Source organism: Delphinapterus leucas, chromosome 2 (assembly GCF_059928025.1).
Source record: "Delphinapterus leucas isolate spDelLeu-1000000601 "Yukka" chromosome 2, BTC_Dleu_Yukka2, whole genome shotgun sequence".
NCBI lineage: Eukaryota > Metazoa > Chordata > Mammalia > Artiodactyla > Monodontidae > Delphinapterus > Delphinapterus leucas.
In genome coordinates this window covers 55,065,521-55,091,255 of record NC_143130.1, presented here as the reverse complement: position 1 = coordinate 55,091,255, position 25,735 = coordinate 55,065,521, and the positions used below count along the sequence as shown (strand labels likewise).

General features: G+C 41.5%; 1 protein-coding gene across 4 annotated transcripts in view; it reads left to right on the top strand.

The window, feature by feature from the left end:
• The first annotated feature begins 2,064 nt into the window (after positions 1-2,064).
• The window catches only part of CHSY1 (chondroitin sulfate synthase 1), an 82,116-nt gene continuing 58,445 nt past the window's right edge, over positions 2,065-25,735 (top strand). For 2 of the 4 annotated variants that reach the window (XM_022598834.2, XM_089906908.1), the window contains exons 1-2: positions 2,065-2,391; positions 15,934-16,429. In XM_022598834.2, coding sequence (XP_022454542.1) covers positions 2,069-2,391; positions 15,934-16,429 — 819 coding nt within the window. In that variant the 5' untranslated portion in view covers positions 2,065-2,068. The other 2 variants (XM_089906910.1, XM_089906909.1) reach the window with 2 other exon arrangements.

Here is a 25,735-nt window from a genome sequence, read left to right as displayed (position 1 = left end):
AAGCATGCTTATTTTCTGTCCCTAATTCATGGGTTCATTTGATTAAATGAAGGGAAGCTGTCAGGCCCAGGAAAATACTTTGCTCTCTGGGAGTTTCTTTAAAAAACCCCAATACACTGATGACAAAGTAATAACACTAATATTTACATAAACATTTGTTGTATGTGCACTTCATCAGCTTTTGTTACCTTAGCTGCGTTTTGTTTGTTTGCTTTTGTTTTTTAAACAAAATGCGGAGCTTCCCTGGTGGCGCAGTGGTTAAGAATCCGCCTGCCAGTGCAGGGGACACAGATTCAAGCCCTGGGAAGATCCCACATGCCAGGGAGCAACTAAGCCCATGCACCACAACTCCTGAACCTGTGCTGTACAACCCGCGAGCCACAACTACTGAGCTGGCGGGCCACACTACTGAAGCCCAAGAGCCTAGAGCCCGTGCTCCACAAGAGAAGCCATCGCACTGAGAAGCCCGCACACCACAAAGAAGAGTAGCGCCCACATACCACAATCGAAGAGTAGCCCCCACTCGCCGCAACTAGAGAAAGCCCGCCCAGCAGCAAAGAAGACCCAACGCAGCCAAAAATAAATAAATTTATTTTAAAAAATAAGAGGATATGTGTAAAATTTAAAATCCATCATAGAGAATCCGGTTCTCAAAACCTGTCTTTAGAAATCCATGGCACTTTTATGGACGGACTATGTTAAAATATTGACAAAGATTCAGATTAGAGATACTGACTGTCCACATAGACTGTAAATACATTACCTACCAGTTCTTCAACATCTATTAAATGCGGGTAGTGTTAGGAGCTTGGACATTAAGTATAGCTTTTTTTTAGCTTAGAAACTAGTGGCAGGGAACAAGGTAACTGAATTCACGGTTCATTCTCCAAGCGTGCACGTCCCAAACGGCTCCTGAACTGTTTATTCTATACGTGCTCGCTCCTACCCACACAGCGGCGCGAACAAAGATACAGTGTGAAATGGGCTGACGCAGGCAAGGTAGCCGGTGAGGTCCGCCTGGCTGAGGGGCTGGGCATGGGGAGTGGGGGTTTATTTGAAGACAGTCTATGCAGGAGGAACGAGTGGTTCGTGGAGAGTTGGCGGACCAAGAAGTCCCTTCTTAAAAATCCCTCCTCAGATTCACGCTACCAATGCATCTTGTAGAACTGGACGGCCGGCAGGCACGGCCCCTCCGAGGGGATACCCTCGGGCCGGTTCTGGGCGCCGCTGCTGGGAGTCTGAGCGCTGGCCGGCGGCTGGGTGGTCGCCGAGAGGCTAACGGGCTGCCGGGCGCCGCGGTCCAAGCCCCCGCCGGCGCCGAACCGGCCCCACGCCCCCTCAGCCCAGGCGGCCTGGCCGCAGACCGCGCGGGTGCGGCCGAGCGGGGCGGGGCGGGGCGGGCTCCACGCCCGCCCGAAGGGTTGATTTTTTTTTTTTTTTTTTTTTTTGGTCAAACTTTGGCCACGTGAACCGCCCCCCATTCACTTTTGCGCCAATCGGGCGACGCGGACGGATCCCGAGAGGGGCCAGGCTCCGCCGCCGCCGGGGCCGCTTCATAACGCGCCGTGCGTGACGTGAGGCACTCCTGTTGCAATGGCGAGCTAAGCCGGAGGATGTGCTGCGGAGGCGCCGGCCACGAAGAGGACCGGGGCGGGCGCAGCGCCAGCGGAGCCGAGCCAGCTGGGGGACGCGGGCTGGGCGGGACGGGGGCCCGGACTCGGCTGCCACTGCCGTCGCCGTCGCGCTGGCCACTTGCCCCCGAGCGCGAGCGGGAGGAGCCGCCGCCGCCTTGCGCCCGAGCCGCCGCCGGCGCGCGCCGGGCATGGTCCCTTCTTAAAGGCACAGGCCGCGGCTGTGGGGGTGGGCGTGCGGAACAAAGCGCCGGCGCGGGGCCTGCGGGCGGCTCGAGGGCTGCGATGGGCACGGCGGGCCCGCGGCGGCCTCGGCGCTGCCCGGGCCGGGCCTCGAGGCGCTAGGGCGGGCTGGCCTCCGCGGGCGGGGGCGGCGGGCTGAGGGCGCGCGGAGCCTGCGACGGCGGCGGCGGCCCGGCGGGCGGAGCGGCGCTGGCATGGCAGTGCGCGGCCGGCGCGCCTGGCTCAGCGTGCTGCTCGGGCTCGTGCTGGGTTTCGTGCTGGCCTCGCGGCTCGTCCTGCCCCGCGCCTCCGAGTTGAAGCGAGCGGGCCCACGGCTCCGCGCCAGTCCCGAGGGCTGCCGGCCTGGGCAGGCGGCCGCGGCTTCCCATGCCGGCGGGGCGCGCGGGGATGCGCGCGGGGAGCAGCTCTGGCCGCACGGCAGGGCCCAGGATGGCGGCCCGCACGACAGCAACTTTCTCTTCGTGGGAGTCATGACCGCCCAGAAATACCTGCAGACCCGCGCGGTGGCTGCCTACAGGTGAGACCCTGGTCTCCGGGCACCGCCTCCTGCATCCAGCATCCCAGCGGACTGCCCAGCGGGTCTCCCCGTGACCCGTGGGATCGGGATGCCCCGCGGGCGATGTCGGACATTGGCAGCAGAGGTCAGAGGCGGGATGGTGAGCGCAACGTTCAGAAGGAAGGACTTTGGGGTCAGACGGACCAGGGTGGCCCCTCTGGGTGTGGTCCTCACCCTGACTTTCTGTAAGGGACTTCATCTTTTCTCGTCCGAGTCCTCGCCTTTGTTAAATGAGCCCGGATGAACATTTCCCTCGTAAGGTTGTTGGGAAAACTTAGAACAGTACTTGTGATAGTGATGGCAGTGGGGATTACTATTTGAGTCTTTGAAATCTTCACCTTTAGCTTTGTAGAAGTAGAGCCGATGTAAGTTAATCTAGTTAGAGTCCTTCCACTTGTAGGTTTCACTGTTGGAATCATTTCGGTAAATGGAAGCGGGTACCCACTGCATACTCAGCCCCACCAGTCTGTTGAATAATTGGAAAGAGAACCTTTGGGAAAAGCAGTTCCTGGCCCATGGTAGATTTGGTGTTAACTAGCCCAGTTGAGTGATGTGTGTGTTATTCGGTGTCTGGGCCCTGGTTGGCCATATGAGTTAGAAAAGTGGCTGGAATCATGTTCAGGATTAACAAAGGGATTAGCCAAAGTAACGTTTAGAAGCGAGAAAGAGAGATGATTTTGGAATGGCAGATTTGTATTGGAATGAATTTGAGGTAGAAGAGGGATGTAGATTCAGTAAAGGGATATAATGGAAACCTTATATGTGTGAAGTACAGAAATGCTTACTCTACAGATAAGATTTGGGATTCATCCAGCCACAGAGCAAACCAATGCGCGAGAGGTCATCTGGGAATGGACTCTTAGAGCAGTCATTGCTGAGCAAGACCAAGCTGGTTGCTGTTGTTTCTTAATTTATAACCAGTATCTTTATAACTTCAGCTTTTAACTCTAGTTCTGGTCTGAATTTTCAGGCATTAAATGTTGTGAGGGGAAGAACATATATGGATCTCCCTTCCTTTATGGGGGGAAGTAAAGGACTGAAAAGGAAGATGAAAGAGCAGTAGAGAATGTCTGCCCTTTCAGTGCATTGATTCCTCATTCCTGTGTGTTTCCATTGGGATCTTGTTTAAGTCCAGAGCCCAGGTTCTGCCAGCAAGGGTCCTGAGTGCCTGAAAAGGTTAGAAAAGGTAGCATAAATTTGACCAAGGTCATGATTTGGGAACCCACAGATCAAGGTTTTCTCCCAGATCTATCATGAATTATCTGGAATTTTATACGAATTGTGCTTTTTGTTGTTTTTTTTTGCATTGAATTATAGTTGTTTTACAGTGTTTCAGGGGTACATGTGCTTTTTGAAAAAAGAAATGTCTGCATCAGAAAATGAGGATGAGCTGTTCACAGCATGATTTTGAAAGTAAATCTACATGACTCCAGTTTGGTGACAAGTCCTTTGAAATCACAACTTTGGGACAGTTACCAAAGTAGTTTGTTCAAATAGTAAATAGTGTGATTCCCTGCCCCCCAAACAAGTACATTTTCATAGATACCAAATCAATATATACAGACTAGTAGGGGTCCTGGTACACCAGCAATACTCAGAAAATGTATGGCAAACTGGACCTACTATTTAACACTTGGAGATGATCTTTTCCCAAAGCCCATGCTTGAGGCTCTACTCTTGGCCTCCTTTCCAAATCTCCTACCTCATCTTTTTTGGATGTAGGATTTTATCTCATTGTTTATTTTCTTTAAGGCAGTTAGGGAAAAGTAGAAACACAATTTGCCCTCTGACCCTTCTTTGTGGCACCTCTGCCTTTTTGATAAAACCCGTAGCAGGAAATGGTGTATACTATTTAGTAATTCTGTCAGCTTTCCTGCATACCTTTTCTTGTATCTCTCTGATCTTAAGGAGTCATATTAGTTGGAGCCTGGGGGTGGACCTGCTTTGCTGGTTAAGGTCCTCTGCTTCTCAGCCTGTCAACCCTGTGTTTAGACTGGCTGCAGGAGATGGCACAAGACGATTTTAGACTTAAGGAACTTTGGGGGAAGGCCAGAATTGGGATGGAGGTTATAGGATGTAACTTATGATTACGGCTTTGCTGTGCTTTGCAGCCTGGGCCAAAAAGTCCACATTCAGCTCTTAAATTGGAAATTTCATGCAGTATACAAGTTGGATTGAATCTTCTAGCACAAGGTAGAACTCTAGTTTGGCACTGAGTTTTACATCTCCCTTGAAAGGCAGATTCACTCTTTAGCTTAGGAAAAAACCTCAGTGTTTTTTGTTTTTGTTTATTAAAATAAAATTATTGTTTGGCTTGTGGGTTGAAGGGGATGGCAGTGTTTTTAGTAAGATGGTACTATAATATACTTTTATGCTAGGATATTGAAAATGTCAGAATTCAGATCTAGGGACTAGAAACTGTCTGAGACCCAGAAAGGAGCTAAAGCCTTTGAAAAATTCAAGGAGATACACTTGTCTGCACTAAAGTTGGTGCACTTTAATGATGGAAGAGCCCATCATTACTGACTTTTACTTTTCAGACCTGCCATATGCTTACAGTGGGGGAGAGGGATCACCAAGAGATGTTAGCAGTGCAGTGACAGCTGAAAGCAGGCAAGAAACAGATTTTAACAAGCAGGCAAAACAAAACTCAAAGTGTAGCCCATCAGAGACAGGGCAAGGGTAACTCCCTCGTAGGCACTGAGCAGATACCATAGCTGTTAAGTTGACAGGAGTGATCCTGGTTCATCAGAATGTTCCCATACACTTAGGGTTTGTCCCTTTGTTCAGCAAATACATGCATAGCCCCTTGGGTCTGGATTCTGAGTGTTGGGGAACACAAGAGTGAAGATGCTTGTTCTCATGGAGCTTCTGTTCTAGTGGGAGGAGCAGACACCAAAAAGAGGGTTTCAGCTAGTGATGGGTGCTGTGAAGAAAGTAGAGCAGGGTAGGGACAGGGTGGGGTGGTGTCTCTCTCTGTTAGGTTGTTGGGGAAGGCCTCCGAGAGTGTGGTGTTTGGGCCAAGATCTGATAATGAGGAGCCTTTGTGGGAATGTCATTGATGAGTGTGCTAGGCAGAGGGAAGAGTTGGTAAATTACAAGGCAGGAACCAGTTTGCAAAGGAACTTGAAGAAGGTCAATAAAAGAAAGAGGATGAGGCTGATAGTGACTGGTCTTATGGAATTTTACTCTAAGTGAATTAGAAACGCTTTGGAGGGTTTAGATGGGAAAGGGAGGGCTTGCATTATATTCTGAAAAGTTAATTCTTGCTATTATGTGGAGAATAGATTGTAGGGGAGTAAGGAGATGTTAGGAGATGGTCCAGGTGGAGATGAGCATGGTTGGGACTGGAGTGGTATTAATGGGGATGGAGAGAAGAGGATGGTTCCAGGATATATGCTGGAGCCAGAGTTGAAGATGTGTTGACAGAATGCTTGTGAGGGGTGAGGCAGAGAGGAATCAAGGATAACTTCTAGGATTTTGCCTTGAAAGAAAGGGTGGGTGGTGGTGTCGTTTATTGAGATGGGAAAAACTAGAGGAGGAATAGATTTAGGGGGAAGGAAGTAAGTCATCAGAGATCTGGTTTTGCACAGGAACAGGTGGATGTATCCTTAACTTTATAAATGTAATGAATTTTAAAAAGAATTGAGAAAAGATTTATATCTGAAGTGATTGCAGTGTGGGAGCTCTGAGATTGTCTTAAACTAAAATTTCCTTAGGGTTCTGGGTAGGGTGGTGTTCTACAAATCAACATATAAGATTTTTTTTTTTTTAACTCATCCACAAAGTATTTGTGTTCTAGGTAATTTCACTTTAAAATGGTACAGTGATTCCTCCAAAGTTATTATGCTGGTTAATGACAGTTCATCAGAATCCCTGGCTGGGTTCCTTTGTTATTAGCTGCAATTTGTAGTTTTTCCATATTTTTTCTTTTTTCTTAGTTACATCATTTGATATACAGAAGTTAGATGTCCATGTAGTCCAGTCTTTTCCTTTCTGGTTTTAGGCTTGTTCTCCCCATAAGCTGAGGAAGTTTATTGCCCTGGAGAGGTTTTTTTTTAAAAGTAACATGTTTCTGATTCTAGAAGGGGTACAAATCACCTCAACCTCATTTTTACCCCAAATGATACATTGTCTCAGCACCATGTGTTGAATAAGCTCCCATTTCCTTACCAATTTGAAATGCCATCTTCATCATACTCAAAATTCCTGGGTATGTTTTTGGACCTGCTCCTTTGTTTCATTGATCTTTCTGTTTTTTCTTGTGCCAGTACTACCTGTTGAAGTTATTGGAGGTTGAATAATATTTTAATATCCAGTACACAAGTTCTACTTTGTTACTTTTCTGTTTCAAACATTTCTTGGCTATACTTACCTATTCTTGCTGGGAGAGTTTTGGTGCTAGATTTTTTTTGTTTTTTAATTAATGGTTTGATAAAAAAGAGAAAGCATTCATATTTAGCTCTTTAGTCCATTTTTGTGCCCAGAACACTAAGCTAATTCAACACCTTTTATTTATCTTGATTCTTGCTTCCCTTGCGCTGAAGACGGGGAACTGTTTTGTTCTTTCTCAGGAGAAAGAGGTGGTGGTTCCCCTTCTTTGCCCCAGGAGTGGTAAAGGGCACTATTAAAGACTAGCATCAGTCTATGGGGAATTGTGGTAAGAAAGTTTGAGATACACTAGCTTTAGATATAGGAATCTTATTGCAAAATGTTGTTTTATCAGTTAATGGCCTCTTCCTAATGCTTTAAATGAAGGCAGACTGTTCCTTTTACCAACCTTAATGAGCAGATCTCAGAGTTCCTTCTTTCTTGAACTCAGTAAACCATGTTTATCTTGAAACAGTTTAGAGCAAGGCTTGCTTTCTCAGGTAGAATTCAGTTTGGCAAAAAAATTACTGAAAGGCTTCTATAATCCAAATAATCAACCTGTAAGTGAACTTTTGGGGCACAACCCATTTCACGTTATAAATTACCTGTATAAGAAAACTGGTGAAAATTGTGGTCCTGAAAATGACTTTAGTATTGTGTCATGGTTCCAGATCTTGATGCTCTCAAACAGAATATTCCAAGGATAGTTGTAGTTGTCAGTAGAAGAGTATACATGATTGTGTTTTTATTGCATTGGCAATTTCACTTTTCCCCATCCATTAATTAAGCTGCAGTTTTTGAAAATGGATTAATAATTCCATTCCTGCAGAGTTCATCATCTAGGGAAGGAAACAAACAATACTATTGAGTGATAGGGCTCACAGGGTGCCTGGACTAATTACTGTGTGGGTACAGAAGAAAGAGGCCTGCATTGACTTAAGAAGGGGATCGAGGTGGGTCTCACTCACATTCTTACCCCTCTTCCCTTGCATAGTCTTGAAAGATGAGCAGGAGTTTTTGAGGCAGAGATGACAACAGGTTCCTGGAAATGTGGAATAGCAGGAAGTAGTGAAGGGATGATGAGAAAGGGCTGGGATCTGAGAGCTAGTAATTCCATTAGAAATTTTTCCAAAGGAATTTAAAGATGTGTTCAAGGATGTATGTTATGAAGTGGAAATTGCAAGTATCTTTGGTGTCTTGTATTAGGAGCTATGGATCATAATTGATTTCACTAATTTGTCCATGCTGTGATCTACTTCTCTGACCTTAAAAAATGATATGACCACAACACTGTAAAGCAGCTATACTCCAATATAAAAAAAAAGAGAGAAAAAAAATGTGGCTGAAATGTGTTTATTGGAATGAAGAGAGGTTCATAATATATCTTAGTGAGAGCAGGTTTTAAAATTGTATGCCCATATGAGACCATTTTAAAAATCAAATGAAATAAATGTTTGTGTTTGTGTGACATAGAAAAGAAAATGTGAAAGAATATACATACCACGATGCTGAATGATTTTTCATGTTGGCACTTTCTTGTATTTTTGAGTTTTTCTACAGTGAACACTTTGTAATAAAGCTACATAACTACAGTTAAAAAAGAAAAAGGAGGTGACAGCTCTTGGGAGGAAATGTGAGTGAAGTTTTGAGTGTGTTAAATTGTAAGTACCTGCAAGACTGCTGAGCACAGATGGCATGTTGGCCCTGGGTTCCCTAGGGTTTCAAGTCAGGGTCATTCTTGTTTCAGTAAATGACAGTTAATCCTGCCCCAAAATGTAGGGTTAACACATGTATTTGGTTATTGTAACTGTATTTCCTCAGTTACTGTAACTTCACCCTTCCAGGCGATACTTGGGAGAATCAGGTGACAGCGCTTTTAATGTGAGGATTTTTGTATATTCATATAAGTATTCAGTGCCTTCATCTTTTTTTTTTTTTTTTTTTTTTGCGGTACGCGGGCCTCTCACTGTTGTGGCCTCTCCCGTTGCAGCGCACAGGCTCCAGACGCGCAGGCTCAGCGGCCATGGCTCACGGGCCCAGCCACTCCGCGGCATGTGGGATCTTCCCAGACTGGGGCAGGAAGCCATGTTCCCTGCATCGGCAGGCGGACTCTCAACCACTGCGCCACCAGGGAAGCCCCAGTGCCTTCATCTTTTATTGTCAGTGTCTTTTTGGCTTCTGGTTCTGGATAGAATTGGAGGAACAAGAAACTAAGTTACAGTGTAAAAGTAGTGAAACTGTTCGTCTCACCTTAATTCAGTGTCATTTCCTGAAGTGTTCAGGGCTGCTATATTTTTTCTGTAGTTGAGTACATTTTAATGTGAATGATTAAAAATAAGGTGTAGACTGCTCTGATTTGATGTGAACTCTGGGCTTGCAAAACCCGAGAATTATTGAAAATGTAGATACTAATGCCATTAAAATGATTGTCTTGTAAATTGAACCTAGGTGCTGATTTTCTGTTAAACTTTGTTCTGTGTGTTTCCAACCTAATACCAGAAAATAATTGGGCAGGATTTAGAGTGGCAGAGGGACCCAAACACGGAATGAGGGTTTCAGAAAGTAACGTTTGAATGAAGTCTTCTGGCCTTCGAAACCAGCCCAAACTCTGAAGGTGTCCTTGACAGGCAGGTCTCAGCCAGGCAGACAGTGGGAGGAGGTGGCTGAAGTGGGTGTAAGCCTTCTCTCATTATCTCTGATGACTGTTTTCTCAGCCTTAGCAGTAGAGGTGGGACTGCAGAACAAATGTGGGCAGACAGGTGTGGGGGTGAACAAGCCAGTAGGCTGGCCAGTGGAGGTGTTGGAATCAGACCCCAATTGTGTCCTGGTTTCCACATCTTTTAGCTTTGTGATCTCGGGCAAATTACTTACCTGGCTCTGAGCCTCAGTCTTTTCATCTGTAAAACGTGGGTATTGGTGCCTCTCACACCTTGTGGAGTTGTCATAGGTTGAGAGTCTGATGCCCTCAACCCACTGCCCTGCACGCCATGACTCCTTTTGGGTGTTGGTGATTGGGAAGCGGTCTTGATGCCAGGGAACACCTCAACAGAGGAAGAAGACTGGCTTGCACAGGAGTTGGCTGTGGTTCAGGGTGGTTTTATTGTTTACATTAAACAACACTCATTTTTTTTTTCTTAGAATTATATTTGAAAACTAATTTTGTTTATGCATGATTAAGAATTAGTTGTGTATTTACGCTTTTAAGTGTACAGCAGCAAAATATAAACTATCAATGTATGCAAAGTGGCTCTCTAAGACTTGAAGCTTTGGAAATGGACCACAAGATCAGAATTTGCCTTCTGCCATTAACACTCCAAATTTTAATTCTTGTGTTTCAAAGAGAGCGTTATTTGTGGTCTCTTTGTTGATAAGTATTTCTATTGTTTGCTGTGAACCTAGGCTCAAAGGGCAGGTTGCACTGAGCTGTTAATACCTTGGAACTGCCTCCTGGGCTAGTGCCCAGGCCGTTGTTGAGGTGGGAAGCTGTAATCCACCCTCCAACATCTTTACTGGGGGAAGGGGCCAGGAAGGCTCTTTAATGCTTGCTTTTACCTTAAGTCTAGTTTTCAGGATTAATGGTAAGGAGTCTAATTTGATTTTTCCTTTAAAAATTTCCCCCAACATTTATGATCCCCGTTATATATTTCCCCACCTAGTTCTAAAAAGAATTTGAGATTGCTCATATCATAAGGTCATATCCAGTGAGACAGTTAAAAATTTTAAAAGAGGAAGCCACATATCCGGAAACCACATACACGGAAGGGGGAACCTGCTGCTAAGTGCAGTGCTCCTGGGCTGAATAAGGCTTGTATATCCTGCCGGGGGCATTCCTTCAGTTCCAGGAAAGGCCTTGAGTCCTCATTGGGTAGACTGTCTGGGAAGACCTCAGTTCTCCCAGGCCCGTGGCTGCTCTGACTGGCAGTATAGAACTGTCCTCCATGTACTTTTTTGGGAGGATGAGTTAAGATTGCTGCTCCATCACATGGTGCCTCCTGTAAGGGTACTCAGTACATTTGCTCCGTTTCTCTACCATAGATGCAGGAGAAACTTCCCTGAGGTCTTAGCATCTGGAATCATTATGTCACTTAACCCTGAACAGTGAGACACAGTCTTGTGACTTCTCTTGGTTTTCTGCCGGAAGGCTTACTACCCTGATTTTGCCCTCCCTGCTACAGGCACCACCTTCATGCCTTGCTCCAACTTTCCTACTTTTGTTTTTCTTTTGCTTAATTTTCTTGCTTATTCTTTTCATCCTGTGTGCATTTTGGTTAAGTTGTCTTAAATCCTTTCTGTAATAGGGAAGAATATAAATGTATACATTTAATTTCTGTTATCTATCAGTTCTGCAGGGGAAAACTATATTCTTCCTTCCTTCCTTGACTCCAAATTCTGAGGTGATTTGATCATATGAGTCTTTTCAAACTTACCACTGTAACCATCAGACCACATATGTAATAGTGATTTGGGGGGACTCACAGAAAATCTCCCCTTCTTATTTATAAAACTTATTGTAACTATTAAAGTTTAGAAAATGTGAAAGAAAGTACTCAATCTTACTCCAGTTTTCTTTTAGTTTTTTCCATTGATTAGAGTAAAAAATATTTTTATTACACAAGTAAAATTATCTGTTAAATATTTTTATTTCTTTGGATGCTTTTTAGTTTAAAGCTTTCTCCTGGATTAAAATTTTTTTTTTTCCCTAACTCTATTTGTTGTAGAAAACATGAAGAAAAGTAAATCCCTTCTGATCCTCTATCCAAAAATAACCATAGTAAACACTTTGGTGTAGAGTTGTACTTTATTTTATTTTGTATGTGTACTTTTGTTCCCTTATTAATCCATATCACAAGTATTCTATTGTCTGCTTTTAAAATTTACCTGTATATTATGAATGTGTACCCAGGACAACAGTCATGCTGTAGATGTGGTTTCGTACAGAAATGTATTTTATGTAGTTTTTCTTAAAATGACATGAATAGAAATGGAGACTGTTATTAAATCCTAACTCAGCAAAGGCATTCCTCAGCGAAGCTAATGTCCAGCTGCATGACTTAACTGTGATTTAACTTGATATAGGGTCAGTGTTTAGAAGCCTGGAGGAAAGGAAGGTTATTAGCTTGGCACTCTCAGATTTCAGTTGTTTTATCTGTGCTTTAGCAAGAGTTGGTTATCAGTCCATTGAAAAGTGAGCTTTCCGGCAGGGGCCCTTGCAAATGTTCTGTGGTTTCAATTAAGTGAGAGCTCTTTGCTCCTGGTTACAAACGTGTTGATGGCAAAGTTGACATTTGCTTATGAAAATTAAGGAAGCTGACCTGTTTCTGTCTCAGAAGGGGGGCCAGTTTGCTTCTTCAGTACCAGTTCCTTCATTTCTTTGAAATTATTGATGCCCTCCCCCTGGCTTCCCCAGGGTGGTGAATCATGATTTATGTTCCAGAACTCTTTATGGAGCTATTTAAGCTAAAGGTACCCTAAGTAAAAAGATCATAATTTGCCAAGATTGAAGGATTTACAAAAGCTCAATATTAAGAGATTTCCCTCAAATTACCAGTCATTTAAGAACAGAAAAGGGCAACGTGAGGTTTTTCCTTGGGTTACCTGAAAAAGAAAAGATAATAATCAGTGGAGTTACCTTAAAACTGCAGAGAGGCTTTTAAAGATGGTTTGAGGTTAGATTGTCTGTTTTTAAAATTAACTGGTTGCTCTTCCTGGACAAATTACACCATTTCAGGTTATAGTTCAAGTATTAATCACATCACTGATGGTTGTACTGCTAGTGCTTCCATCGCTATATTCTATCTGGGGTGGCACATAGGAAGCAGAGCCAGACAAAATGAATTTTGATCCTCAGTCTGATATGAAAGATTCTGGTGTTTTAAGTGAGAACACTTTTAAAGTTTAAAGTCTTTTTAGACTTCTACCCTGACATTGTCTTGAGATTGATAGTATGATAGAACTCTGTTATATAGCTTGAGTGTCAGGTTTTTAGCCAGAAATAAGAGAAGCAGCATTTTTCACAATGCCTTCACTCTGGTGTGTAATCTTGAGACTGACTATTCCAAGTTCAGCCCACACTTTCCTGTCTCCCTCATTTTTCTTTCAGTACCTTATTTTATTTGCAAACTCTTGTATTCCCTAATAAGTCACATTTAGTAATGCTTACCTCATGCCAGGCTGACTTCTAAACTCTTTTAGATGTAATAATCCATTTAACCCTCACCACAACCCTATAAGGCAGGTACTATTATTATTATCCCCAGTTTACAGATAAGGAAAGTGAGTCACAGAGTAACTTGCCCAAAGTGAAGCCAGGATTTTCACCCCAATAGCCTGATTCCAGAGTCCATGCTCTTAACCATCACACACAGTATTGTGTCTCAAGAGCAGGTTTTTCCTCTGAATGTAAGCGCTGTCTTACTGACCCTGTATTCCAAATAACCCCATGATGCTTTAGGATTTTAATGGCTTCTGGAGTTGACTTACTTTAGTACTACTTTGAATGTCGTCTGTATTATTAATCACAGAAGCAGTTGGGTAGAAGCTAAAGCTAAGTTGATTTTATTCACTACCCTTTTAAAATCAGTTGTGAGATACTACAGACTATTTTGTTTAAAATTATTTCAGAAGTACCATGAACTGTAGTATAATTCAACTCCAGCATGTCTGTGCATTTTACCTCTTAATAATTATATTCTGGTTGTATTTTGATTAAGTTGCTTTCTTTCTGCATGTAGGAATGTTAGTGTGCCTCACCTGGAAATTTCTCAAAGATAAGAGACAGCTCGTTTCTTGCCCTTTTGCGTGCGCACGCTCATACATATGCACGGCATATTTAAGTCCCTTATTTCACACGAGTGAGCAGTATTTATTGAACTCTATTACTTGCCAAGGACTGAAATTATTTATGTTTTTGAAGAATTGTTCTGCCAAACAAAAATCATTTCTACATGAATGGAGAAATAAGGGGCTTCTTGACTTGGATGGGGGATCTTCTTGGTATAACTTCGTTATCACTGACTTCCCCAGACTGGGAAATTGTCTCCCTCCTGATGATGGTGCTATGTCAGAAGAGTGCATTTAAGTTATATTTTATGTAGGTTGGTGTTCATTCCCATTTTAAAATGGACTTTTCTCTTTGCAGGAGGGGTTGATTTCTCTTTAAATTAATTGCCTCGTTCCTACTATGTTTACATGCTTTTTTTCAGGAGCAAATCCTTTGTGAAAATGAAGTACAGTACCTAGTATAGCATCTGTAGTCCCATCAGGTTTCATTTATGACGAATTCTTTGTTAAGGGTTTTGTAAATGTTATAAGACCTGTAGGTCCATTTTAAATCCATAGGCATTAAGGGAAAAACATTACAACTACTGTATTACATCCATTCTAAGATGCACTTTTTTTTTTTCACATTTTAACATCTCTGAAGTGAGGATGCATTTTACAGTTGCTCTCATCATGTGATTATGATTGGCTATACAGGCATACCTCAGAGATAACTGTGGAAGCGCCAGACTGCTGCAATAAAGCAAAATCCCAATAAAGCGAGTCATAATTTTTTTTGGCTTCCCAGTGTATATTAAAATTATGTTTATGCTTATCAGACTGGTCTGTTAAGGTGCAGTAGCATTATGTTTAAAAAGCAATGTACATATGTTAATTTTAAAATACTTTATTTCTAGGCCTTTCTCACCTTCTGAGATGGCCCACACTCTGTCTGTGGAGTGTGTTTTCTCTAAATAAATCCACTTCTTACCTATCACTTTGTCTCTCACTGAATTCTTTCTGCGATGAGATGTCAACCTGAGCTTCATTAAGTCCTGAAACCAGGAAAAAGCTGAGAAGCAGCCCTGGGACCTGGGATTGCTCAGACCACCTTAAATCAGCCTCACCGCCCCAGCTATTCTGGAAATTCCTTTCTCCGTGGTAGTTGGCTGGGTGCACCAGCCAATCTGGCTGTGGCGCTCCCACATGGGTCCGTGAGGTCACAATGAGCACTGGCCAATGGGGATCAAGGAACCGGCAACCAATGGCAGAAGGCACTAAGATCGGCTGGGCCAATGGGAAGGCAGCGAGGCGCTCCCAGCTGGGTATGGAGAACGTGGCTCCCCCTCCCGAAGAGAAGCTGGGACTCTCGTGGTCGCCTGATTCTGGCGGGTTGTGGGGTTGGGGGGAACTCTGGCTCGGTTAGTATCCAGAGAACAGGGAGAAGCGAGCCACCAAAAAAAAACAACAAAAAAACCCTTTATTTCTAAAAATGCTAACCATTATCTGAGCCTACAGAGCCAACCATCAGCCTCTTTTTGCAGTAGTAACATCAAAGATCACCATAACAAACATAGTAGTAATGAAAAGTTTGAAATATTGTGACAGTTAAAATTGCGACAGAGACATGAAGTGAGCAAATGCTGTTGGAAAAATGGTGCCGATAGACTTGCTCCTGCAGTGGCTTCCTGCTGCTTTAAAGAATAAAGGCCCCCATCTCTGGAGGGCTGCTAGGCCTTGCAGTTTTCCCCCATCAAGACAGCCCCCCCACCCACACACACTCTGGGTCTGCTTCTCATCCTTGATGTTCACCCGCCTCAGGGAAGCATTCCCCGCTCCCTGTCTGGTTGGTGTCCTTTGTTTGCTCACCTTTCTTGGATAAATGTATGACTGGCCTCGTGTGGACTCCATATCAGCTGCAGGGTCTGTGTTTTGCTCACCGCTGCATCCCCGTGGCCTAATGCATACTTGGCACTTGATGAGCATTCCAAGAAAATGTGTTGAATGAACAATTTAAAAAAAAATTTTTTGTTTTAGAGAGCGGAGGAGTTTGTAGGTAGGGAGTTGGTAGTATCAGAGAATTAACCTGAATATCTAGACTTGGTGCCTTGGCAATTTGGTTTTCAGCCATAGCTAAAACATAGTTATCTGGGAAATATTTTAATACTTCATCATTCTTTTTCATTGGGATTCTTTTGAAAATGAGTTACGACTTTGCAATACCGGTAGTGTGGGCTTCCGTTAAGGGGAAGCTTTTTATCATCCTTTTGAATGTACATTCAGAGTGATTCAACATGAATCAAGATATGGGAATTTATGGAAATGGGAAGCCTGGAATAAACTGTTCCTCACTGATGTTTATTTTAATTCCAGAACATGGTCCAAGACAATTCCTGGGAAAGTCGAATTCTTCTCTAGTGAGGGTTCAGACACATCGATCCCAATTCCAATAGTGCCACTACGGGGAGTGGACGACTCCTACCCACCCCAGAAGAAGTCTTTTATGATGCTCAAGTACATGCATGACCACTACTTGGACAAGTATGAATGGTTTATGAGAGCAGACGATGATGTTTACATCAAAGGAGACCGTCTGGAGAATTTTCTGAGGAGTTTGAATAGTAGTGAACCCCTCTTTCTTGGGCAGACAGGACTGGGCACCACGGAAGAAATGGGGAAACTTGCTCTGGAACCTGGTGAGAACTTCTGCATGGGGGGCCCTGGTGTGATCATGAGCCGGGAAGTTCTCCGGAGAATGGTACCACACATCGGCAAGTGCCTCCGGGAAATGTACACAACCCACGAGGATGTTGAGGTGGGAAGGTGTGTCCGGAGGTTTGCAGGGGTGCAGTGCGTCTGGTCTTATGAGGTAAGAACAGAAGAAAATCTGTTGATTTTGTTACTAGGTCTGGACCAGTCATAGGAAACTATTAGTGATAATGTCCTCTTTAAGGCTTAAAAATTCATATTAAGTTATACATTTTTACCTTAGTTCTTTTAATTTGAATTCTCTCTTATTACTTTTTCTCTTGGTTTTTAGAACATACCTTATGTACTTTTGTCCTAAAATCTTAGTTAATAATGGCATTTGGGACCCAAAGAAAAGGATTAATACAGGTCACAGTGATACTTTCATGATTTTCCAGATTTATCTAAGCTGACTTCTGATTTTGCAGATGTGATTATAAGAGTATCCCTTTTCTCCCAAAGGTCTGACTTCTCTCATCTGGTCACGTTGACCGACACAGTTTAGAAACTTAAATGTTTGAATTCATAAAATGAGTAATGATGTAAAACAGCCAATAGTATTTGGCTTTGCATATATATTAAACCTTGACTTTTTAACAGTTGTTATGATCTGTAAGTTTGCAATATAGTTGTTCCTTTCAGAATAGACAGTTTCCAACATATTGATACATTGGTGCAATTTTTTGAAGGAAACCTACTTGGGGATATTTTCTCTTTAATAGTTGTGGAGAATATGAGTTAGCTTTTGATTTCTCTTTGTTTTTATTGGCAGATGTGCACCTCTTGCCTACAGTTGCAGGATGTGATATTAGTCAGAATGGAAAAAATGATTTAGGTTGTGTTGTTTAGATTGATACACTACTGATAGTTGTGAGGAGCAAAGGGAATTGCTAGACCTTTGCCCAAGAAAAAGAAATGCATTTTCAGATGTAAAGTGTTAGCTTGTCTTCTGAGTTAATTTTCTAAAGTGCTTGTGTGAAGAAATGGTATTCTGGCCTGTACTTGCCTTTCTCCTAGACTTCTTTTTAAATGTCTCCTAATCACACTATTTCTTTAGTTTGAACTTTTAGGGAAGTGGACATTTTCGAGTATACAGGAAGTAGTCTTCGTATAGTTTCCAGTTCTAAAAGAAACATTGTAAATCCCAAATGTGATCTGAGTGAACACTCTAATCTCTTTGTGTACCTCCCCCGCCTCCCCATGCATGGGCCATTGCTCACTGGATCTAGGGGGGATTCTGTTCTCATGGATTTTGGCTGCTAGGAAAGCCGTTTGGAGATTTCGTGCAGTTTTAAGCACGATACAGCTGGCAGTATTCCTGCATTTTCCCCATCCTTAATTAAGTAGTTATAACCTTAACAAGTTTCATTATTCTTAAAATGTGTAATGCCTTGTGTATTTTGGAGTGCTTTATGCTGCCCCTGATCTCTGAGAAGCTAGCCTTCCTGCTAGAACTGCAGAGTATAGGCCTACCTTTGAGAGAGAATTTAAAAAAATCTCTTAGTGTTGTCATACTGTTAGACCTTACACGCTGATAGGTAGACACCAACAGAGTCAGTACCTTGAGTTTATCAAGAGCTCTGACCTAACATTAGTGCCAAGATAGAGTGAGAAAATATTGTCTTGGGGGTGTAGGGGTTGGGAGACAGTTTTGGGGCTATTTCCCTTTATTATGATGTAATCGCCAAAGTTTTCTAAGGCCTGAAGTGAGGGTGCTGGGAATCATCCTGTCTGTACACTTGGAACTGCCGGTTAGACTTGACGCATCTGGTAAATGACCTTATTAGCTAAAAGGATCTGGTGGGGGAGGAAGCTCCTTCCCTGGGTCACTCCCTGTCCTTGCCCAGGATCTCCTGAGTCAGCTTCAGATGCTGTCTACTGCTTTGCATTTCCCTAAATGCCTGATGACACAGTTTTTTCTAGATACTGCTGGCTTGGTCTCCACAGGGCTTGTACCAGATGACTCTCCTTTTGTGGGAGAATATCTTTTCCCAGAGTGTGGCTTGCAAATGTGGTATTTTTATTATATGCAAATTGTGAGTTTAAGTGTAGTCTAGTTTATCATTCTTTTCCTGTGTGGTTTGTGTTTTTCATGTCTTAAGAAATTCTTCCCTTCCTTGGGTCACAGGAACTTTCTATACATTTTTCTATAAATATAGTTTTGCCTTTTACATGGAGTTCATCCATATCATTTTTAAGAATTCTATTGGGACATTTACCATTTTATTAGACCTTTGATTTCTTTTCTGTTTCCTTTTTTGTTCTAACAGAAAATGCTTAAGAGGTTCTAACCTAAGTCGTCATTAGGATTTATCATTGTGTTCACCACTCAGGCAAGATTAATACCCTCATGTGGATGAGGAACTTTTATTAAACTTTCTGTAAATCTAGTTTCTCCATTAAGGCTCACATTATGAGAAATTATTGAGGTGGAATCTTATGTTAAAGACAATTATGTTAAGCTTTGGGTCTTGGAAGGTACTTTTTTAGCTCTATTATAAACCTAGCCAGAAGGTGTAATTTTTTTTTTTTGCAAGTCCCAGATAATGTCTTGGGATTACACTTACATAACTAAAGTGGTTCCTCAGGAGCAACTGTCATAATCAAAATCCAGATTCATTTCTAAGCTTGTTTTGACTATTTACTTTTTTTTTTTTTTGGCCGCACCACACATCATGTGGGATCCTAGTTCCTCGACCAAGGATTAAACCTATGCCCCCTGCATTTGAAGCACAGTCTTAACCACTGGACCACCAGGGAAGTCCCTGTTTTGACTATTATTGGTGGCTAATTATTAATACATGACTTTGAAAACTTTATTTGGAAATCATTTTAATTTCACAGGAACATTACAGAAAAAAAAAGTACAAGGAACATCCATATACCTATACCCAGAGTAACCTGCTATCGTTTTACTCCATTTGTGCTATCATTTGCTTGACTGCCCCTCCACCCTCTTCCAGTACAGAGACATAGACTTAACCAACCACCATTTATGGGTAGCTTTCTTTGTGGCCCTTTACTTTAAATAATGTCAATGTATTTTGAGTACAAATAGAGAACTTCTCTTATACCACTACAGTACAGCTTAAGTAAATTTAACATAATGTTGTCTGTAGACTCAGTAAAGTCCTGGTAACAGCTCTTCCTTCTCCATTACAGGCTCCAGCCTGGGTTCTTGCATTTGATTGTCATGTCTCTTTAATCTAGGATGTTTGCACAGCCTCTTTCTTTGTCTTTTATGACCTTGGCATTTTTGTTAAGTGACTTTAAAAATTTCATTTTCATAATGAAAAAATGTGACTGCAATATGGTAACCCATTAGGCGGTTTTTAGTAATGCTTTTCAAGGCTTATTAAAATCTCCCACTGTGAGGACCCAGCAGCAGAGAGAGTGTGGACCTTGAGACTGTTAATACTGGTGGAAAAGAGGTAGAAGGAGCTGGCAGGCCTGACTCCCCCTTGTCACATGGGGTCAGCATCACTAACTCAAGTTATACCAGTTTTTTTCTTTTTTTGATAAACATTATTGAACGATTTGACACAGTAATTTATTTTATTTAGGCAAATCTATGAAATATTATACTACTCTTTTAATAGGAGGGGACAAAAAGAAAGTTGACCTAAGTAATCTATTCATTTTATTTTTCATTTCTTACTGAAGTATATATATATCATACCTTTGGAAAAGTGCACAGATCATAAATAAGTATAGAGCTCTGTGGATTTTCACAAACTGGACATAGCTATGTAACCAGCATCCAGATCTTGCTTTTATTATTTTAACTCAATGTTTGACTAGGTAGAAAATGATCATTACTAATGAAAGTTAGCAACAAGCATAGATAGATTTGGCAACTTAAAAAAAAGTTTATCTTTTTAATAGCTAATGCTGTCATATGGTTCAGAATTCAAAAGTGCAAAGGGTTTACTAGGATAAGTCCTGCCACCTCTATCTCCAACCACTGGGTTCCCCTCATGAGTCAGCCACCATAGTGCACCTTTACAGATACAACCTATGTGTATATAAGCAATTAAGTTTGTATATCTTCCCCCTTTTATATGAATGTTAGCATGTTTTACATACTATGCACATCTTGCTGGTTTTCACTTACATGTCTTGGAAGATTTTCCTTTCGGTACATAAAGAGCTTCATCTTTTTTTAATGGATATTCAGGCTATTTCCAGTTCTATTCAGCAGTGTTTCTAACCAGTCATTTATCCTAATGTTTCCCAGTCTTTTTTACATCATGGCACACATGTTAAGGCAACTGCCTCGAGAGGGCTTCTGCTACCCCATCCCCTAACCACTCTACCCGCCCTCTGCAGACCCAAAGGGATTGTTATTTGGCACATCTAGAACTGTTTGGGATACACCAGTACACCAAGCCACACCAGTTGTGATGTCTGAATTAAACAGTTAATATTTATTAAGGGATCATTAATGGCCCAAGTACTGCCCTCCGAACTGGTAGGAAATTGCAAAAGAAGAATGAAAGATGAATGGCCTTTTTCTCCATCAAAGACTTTAGTCTAGTTGAGGAGACAAAAACATATATGTTCATGAAATAGTTGAAAAAAACCTTAAAAGTGTAAAACCTTGTGATGCTGATTTTAAATATAAAATGGAAGGGTAAGATCTATGATGTTCTTATTTTTAAAAATTAATTTATTTTTTAGCTGCATTGGGTCTTTGTTGTGCACACGGGCTTTCTCTAGTTGTGGGGGCTACTCTTTGTTGCTGTGCGCGGGCTTCTCATTGCAGTTGTTTCTCTTGTTGCAGAGCATGGGCTCTAAGGTGCGCGGGCTTCAGTAGTTGTGGTGCGTGGGCTCAGTAGTTGTGGCTCACAGGCTCTAGAGAACATGCTCAGTAGTTGTGGTGCACAGGCTTAGTTGCTCCGTGGCATGTGGGATCTTCCCGGACCAGGGCTGGCACCCATGTCCCCTGCACTGGCAGGCGGATTCTTAACCACTGTGCCACCAGGGATGTCCCTATGATGTTGTTTTTATAGGAAGGCATATCACCAAGGGGAATTGGAGTTTAGAGCAAAATATGTGAAAAGAGAAGTTCTTCCTTATTAGTCTGACTGGCTTTTAAAGGAGTATTGAACATCCTTACATCAGAAACCTGAGATTTTTTCCTTCAATCATAGAAGAAATAATGTTTCTTAACTGCTAGTTGTCTTAGAGCTGCTTTGTGTTATAGGGGTGCCTTCCTCATTCCTATAGGCTGCCGATTAACTTACGTGGCCAAGAACCAGGCAGACCTCTAAATGGCTAGAATAGATGCTCAAATACTGAGCACTAATGCAGCCTGTTTCTTCGAGGCAGAGCCCTTCATGGTCTTACACTGAGCCTTATTCTTTTGTTCTGGCAGTTTGGTGGTTCAATTTCCAAGCCCCTGATAGATTAGAAGGGCAAATTAGCACCCCCAAAAGGGGGATACTATGTAAGGACTGTGTCAGCAGTGAGTGGGAAAGGCATGAAGGGAAGTGAAAAATAAGAGAAAGTAAGGCGGCTGTGAAAAGCACAGCAGTCTAAGACCAATCACTGTATTATTGATTTCTATCTAATTTCGTTCCATATGGTTGGAGAACATACTTTGTATTATTTCCAGTTTTTAAAAATTTATTGAGTCTTTTTTATGGAATCACATATGGTGTACCCTGGAGAATGTTCCATATGTACTAGAGAAGAGTGTGTATTGTGCTCTTGTTGTGTGGACTGTTGTCTAAGTCTAGTTGATTTTTATGTTGATCAAGTCTTCTCTTTCCTTGTTTGTCTGGCTAGTTCTATCCATTATTAAAAATTGGATATTGAAATCTCCAATATTATTGTTGAATTGTCTATTTTTCCCTTTTATTATGTCTGGTTTTGCTTCATATATTTTGGGGCTCTGTTGTTAGGTGTATATATGCTTATAACTGTTAGATCTTCCTGATGGATGACTCCTTTTATCATTATAAAATTTCTTCTTTCATCTTTAGTAACAATTTTTGTCTTAAAGTCAATTTTGTCTGATATTAGTACAACCACTCCAGTTCTCTTTTGGTTACTGTTTGCATGGCATATCTTTTTCCATCCTTTCACTTTCAGCCTATTTGTGTCTTTGAATCTAAAGTGTGTCTCTTGTAGAAAGCATATAGTTGGATCACTTTTTAATCCATTCTGCCAGTTCTGCCTTTTAATTGGAATGTTTAATCTATTTACAGTTAATATTACTGATAGGGTAGGATTTATGTCTCTCATTTTGCTATGTGTTTTCTATGTCATGTCTTTTTTGTTCCTCCATACTGCTTTCTTTTGTGTTAAGTACATATTTTGTATACATTTTCACTCTCTTGTCATTTCTTTTACTTTATTTTTTGTTATTTTCTTAGAGGTCACCCTGAGTATTACAATTAACATTAACTGATAACAACCTAGTTCAAATTAATACCAACTTAATAACAATAGTATACAAAATCTTTGCTCCTGTATAGCTAATTCTCCCCTCAGTCCTTAATGCTGTTATTGTCATACAGATTATATCTTTCTACATTGTATGCCCATCAACGTAGATTTATAATTATAATTTTATAATTTATAAAAATTATAAATTTATAATTATATAATTTTTAAAAACAGCTTTATTGGGGTATAATTGCTTTACAATGGTGTGTTAGTTTCTGCTTTATAACAAAGTGAATCAGTTATACATATACATATGTTGCCATATGTCTTCCCTCTTGCGTCTCCCTCCCACCCACCCTCCCTATCCCACCCCTCCAGGCTGTCACAAAGCACCCAGCCAATATCCCTGTGCCATGCGGCTGCTTCCCACTAGCTATCTACCTTACTACGTTTGTTAGTGTGTATATGTCCATGACTCTCTCTCGCCCTGTCACAGCTCACCCTTCCCCCTCCCCATAACCTCAAGTCTGTTCTCCAGTAGGTCTGCGTCTTTATTCCTGTCTTACCCCTAGGTTCTTCATGACATTTTTTTTTTTCTTAAATTCCATATATATGTGTTAGCATACGGTATTTGTCTTTTTCTTTCTGACTGACTTCACTCTGTATGACAGACTCTAGGTCTATCCACCTCATTACAAGTAGCTCAATTTCGTTTCTTTTTATGGCTGAGTAATATTCCATTGTATATATGAGCCACATCTTCTTTATCCATTCATCCGATGATGGGCACTTAGGTTGTTTCCATCTCCGGGCTATTGTAAATAGAGCTGCAATGAACAATTTGGTACATGACTCTTTTTGAATTTTGGTTTTCTCAGGGTATATGCCCAGTAGTGGGATTGCTGGGTCATATGGTAGTTCTATTTGTAGTTTATTAAGGAATCTCCATACTGTTCTCCATAGTGGCTGAACCAATTCACATTCCCACCAGCAGTGCAAGAGTGTTCCCTTTTCTCCACACCCTCTCCAGCATTTATTGTTTCTAGATTTTTTGATGATGGCCATTGTGATGGGTGTGAGATGATATCTCATTGTAGTTTTGATTTGCATTTCTCTAATGATTAATGATGTTGAGCATTCTTTCATGTGTTTGTTGGCAGTCTGTATATCTTCTTTGGAGAAATGTCTATTTAGGTCTTCTGCCCATTTTTGGATTGGGTTGTTTGTTTTTTTGTTATTGAGCTGCATGAGCTGCTTGTAAATTTTGGAGATTAATCCTTTGTCAGTTGCTTCATTTGCAAATATTTTCTCCCATTCTGAGGGTTGTCTTTTGGTATTGTTTATGGTTTCCTTTGCTGTGCAAAAGCTTTGAAGTTTCATTAGGTCCCATTTGTTTATTTTTGTTTTTATTTCCATTTATCTAGGAGGTGGGTCAGAAAGGATCTTGCTGTGATTTATGTTATAGAGTGTTCTGCCTATGTTTTCCTCTAAGAGTTTTATAGTTTCTGGCCTTACATTTAGGTCTTTAATCCATTTTGAGCTTATTTTTGTGTATGGTGTTAGGGAGTGATCTAATCTCATACTTTTACATGTACCTGTCCAGTTTCCCCAGCACCACTTATTGAAGAGGCTGTCCTTTCTCCACTGTACATTCCTGCCACCTTTATCAAAGATAAGGTGTCCATATGTGCGTGGGTTTATCTCTGGGCTTTCTATACTGTTCCATTGATCTATCTTTCTGTTTTTGTGACAGTACCATACTGTCTTGATTACTGTAGCTTTGTAGTATAGTCTGAAGTCAGGGAGCCTGATTCCTCCAGCTCCTCTTTTCGTTCTCAAGATTGCTTTGGCTATTCGGGGTCTTTTGTGTTTCCATACAAATTGCAAAATTTTTTGTTCTAGTTCTGTGAAAAATGCCAGTGGTAGTTTGATAGGGATTGCATTGAATCTATAGATTGCTTTGGGTAGTAGAGTCATTTTCGCAATGTTGATTCTTCCACTCCAAGAACATGGTATATCTCTCCATCTATTTGTATCATCTTTAATTTCTTTCATCAGTGTCATAATTTTCTGCATACAGGTCTTTTGTCTCCTTAGGTAGGTTTATTCCTAGATATTTTATTCTTTTTGTTGCAGTGGTAAATGGGAGTGTTTTCTTGATTTCACTTTCAGATTTTTCATCATTAGTATATAGGAATGCCAGAGATTTCTGTGCATTAATTTTGTATCCTGCTACTTTACCAAATTCATTGATTAGCTCTAGTAGTTTTCTGGTAGCATCTTTAGGATTCTCTATGTATAGTATCATGTCATCTGCAAACAGTGACAGCTTTACTTCTTCCTTTCCGATTTGGATTCCTTTTATTTCCTTTTCTTCTCTGATTGCTGTGGCTAAAACTTCCAAAACTATGTTGAATAAGAGTGGTGAGAGTGGGCAACCTTGTCTTGTTCCTGATCTTAGTGGAAATGCTTTCAGTTTTTCACCATTGAGGATGATGTTTGCTGTGGGCTTGTCATATATGGCCTTTATTATGTTGAGGAGAGTTCCCTCTATGCCTACTTTCTGCAGGGTTTTTATCATAAATGGGTGTTGAATTTTGTCAAAAGCTTTCTCTGCATCTATTAAGATGATCATATGGTTTTTCTCCTTCAATTTGTTAATATGGTTTATCACACTGATAGATTTGCGTATATTGAAGAATCCTTGCAATCCTGGAATAAACCCCACTTGATCATGGTGTATGATCCTTTTAATGTGCTGTTGGATTCTGTTTGCTAGTATTTTGTTCAGGATTTTTGCATCTATGTTCATCAGTGATATTGGCCTGTAGTTTTCTTTCTTTGTGACATCCTTGTCTGGTTTTGGTATCAAGGTGATGGTGGCCTCGTAGAAGGAATTTGGGAGTGTTCCTCCCTCTGCTATATTTTGGAAGAGTTTGAGAAGGACAGGTGTTAGCTCTTCTCTAAATGTTTGATAGAATTCACCTGTGAAGCCATCTGGTCCTGGGCTTTTGTTTGTTGGAAGAGTTTTAAT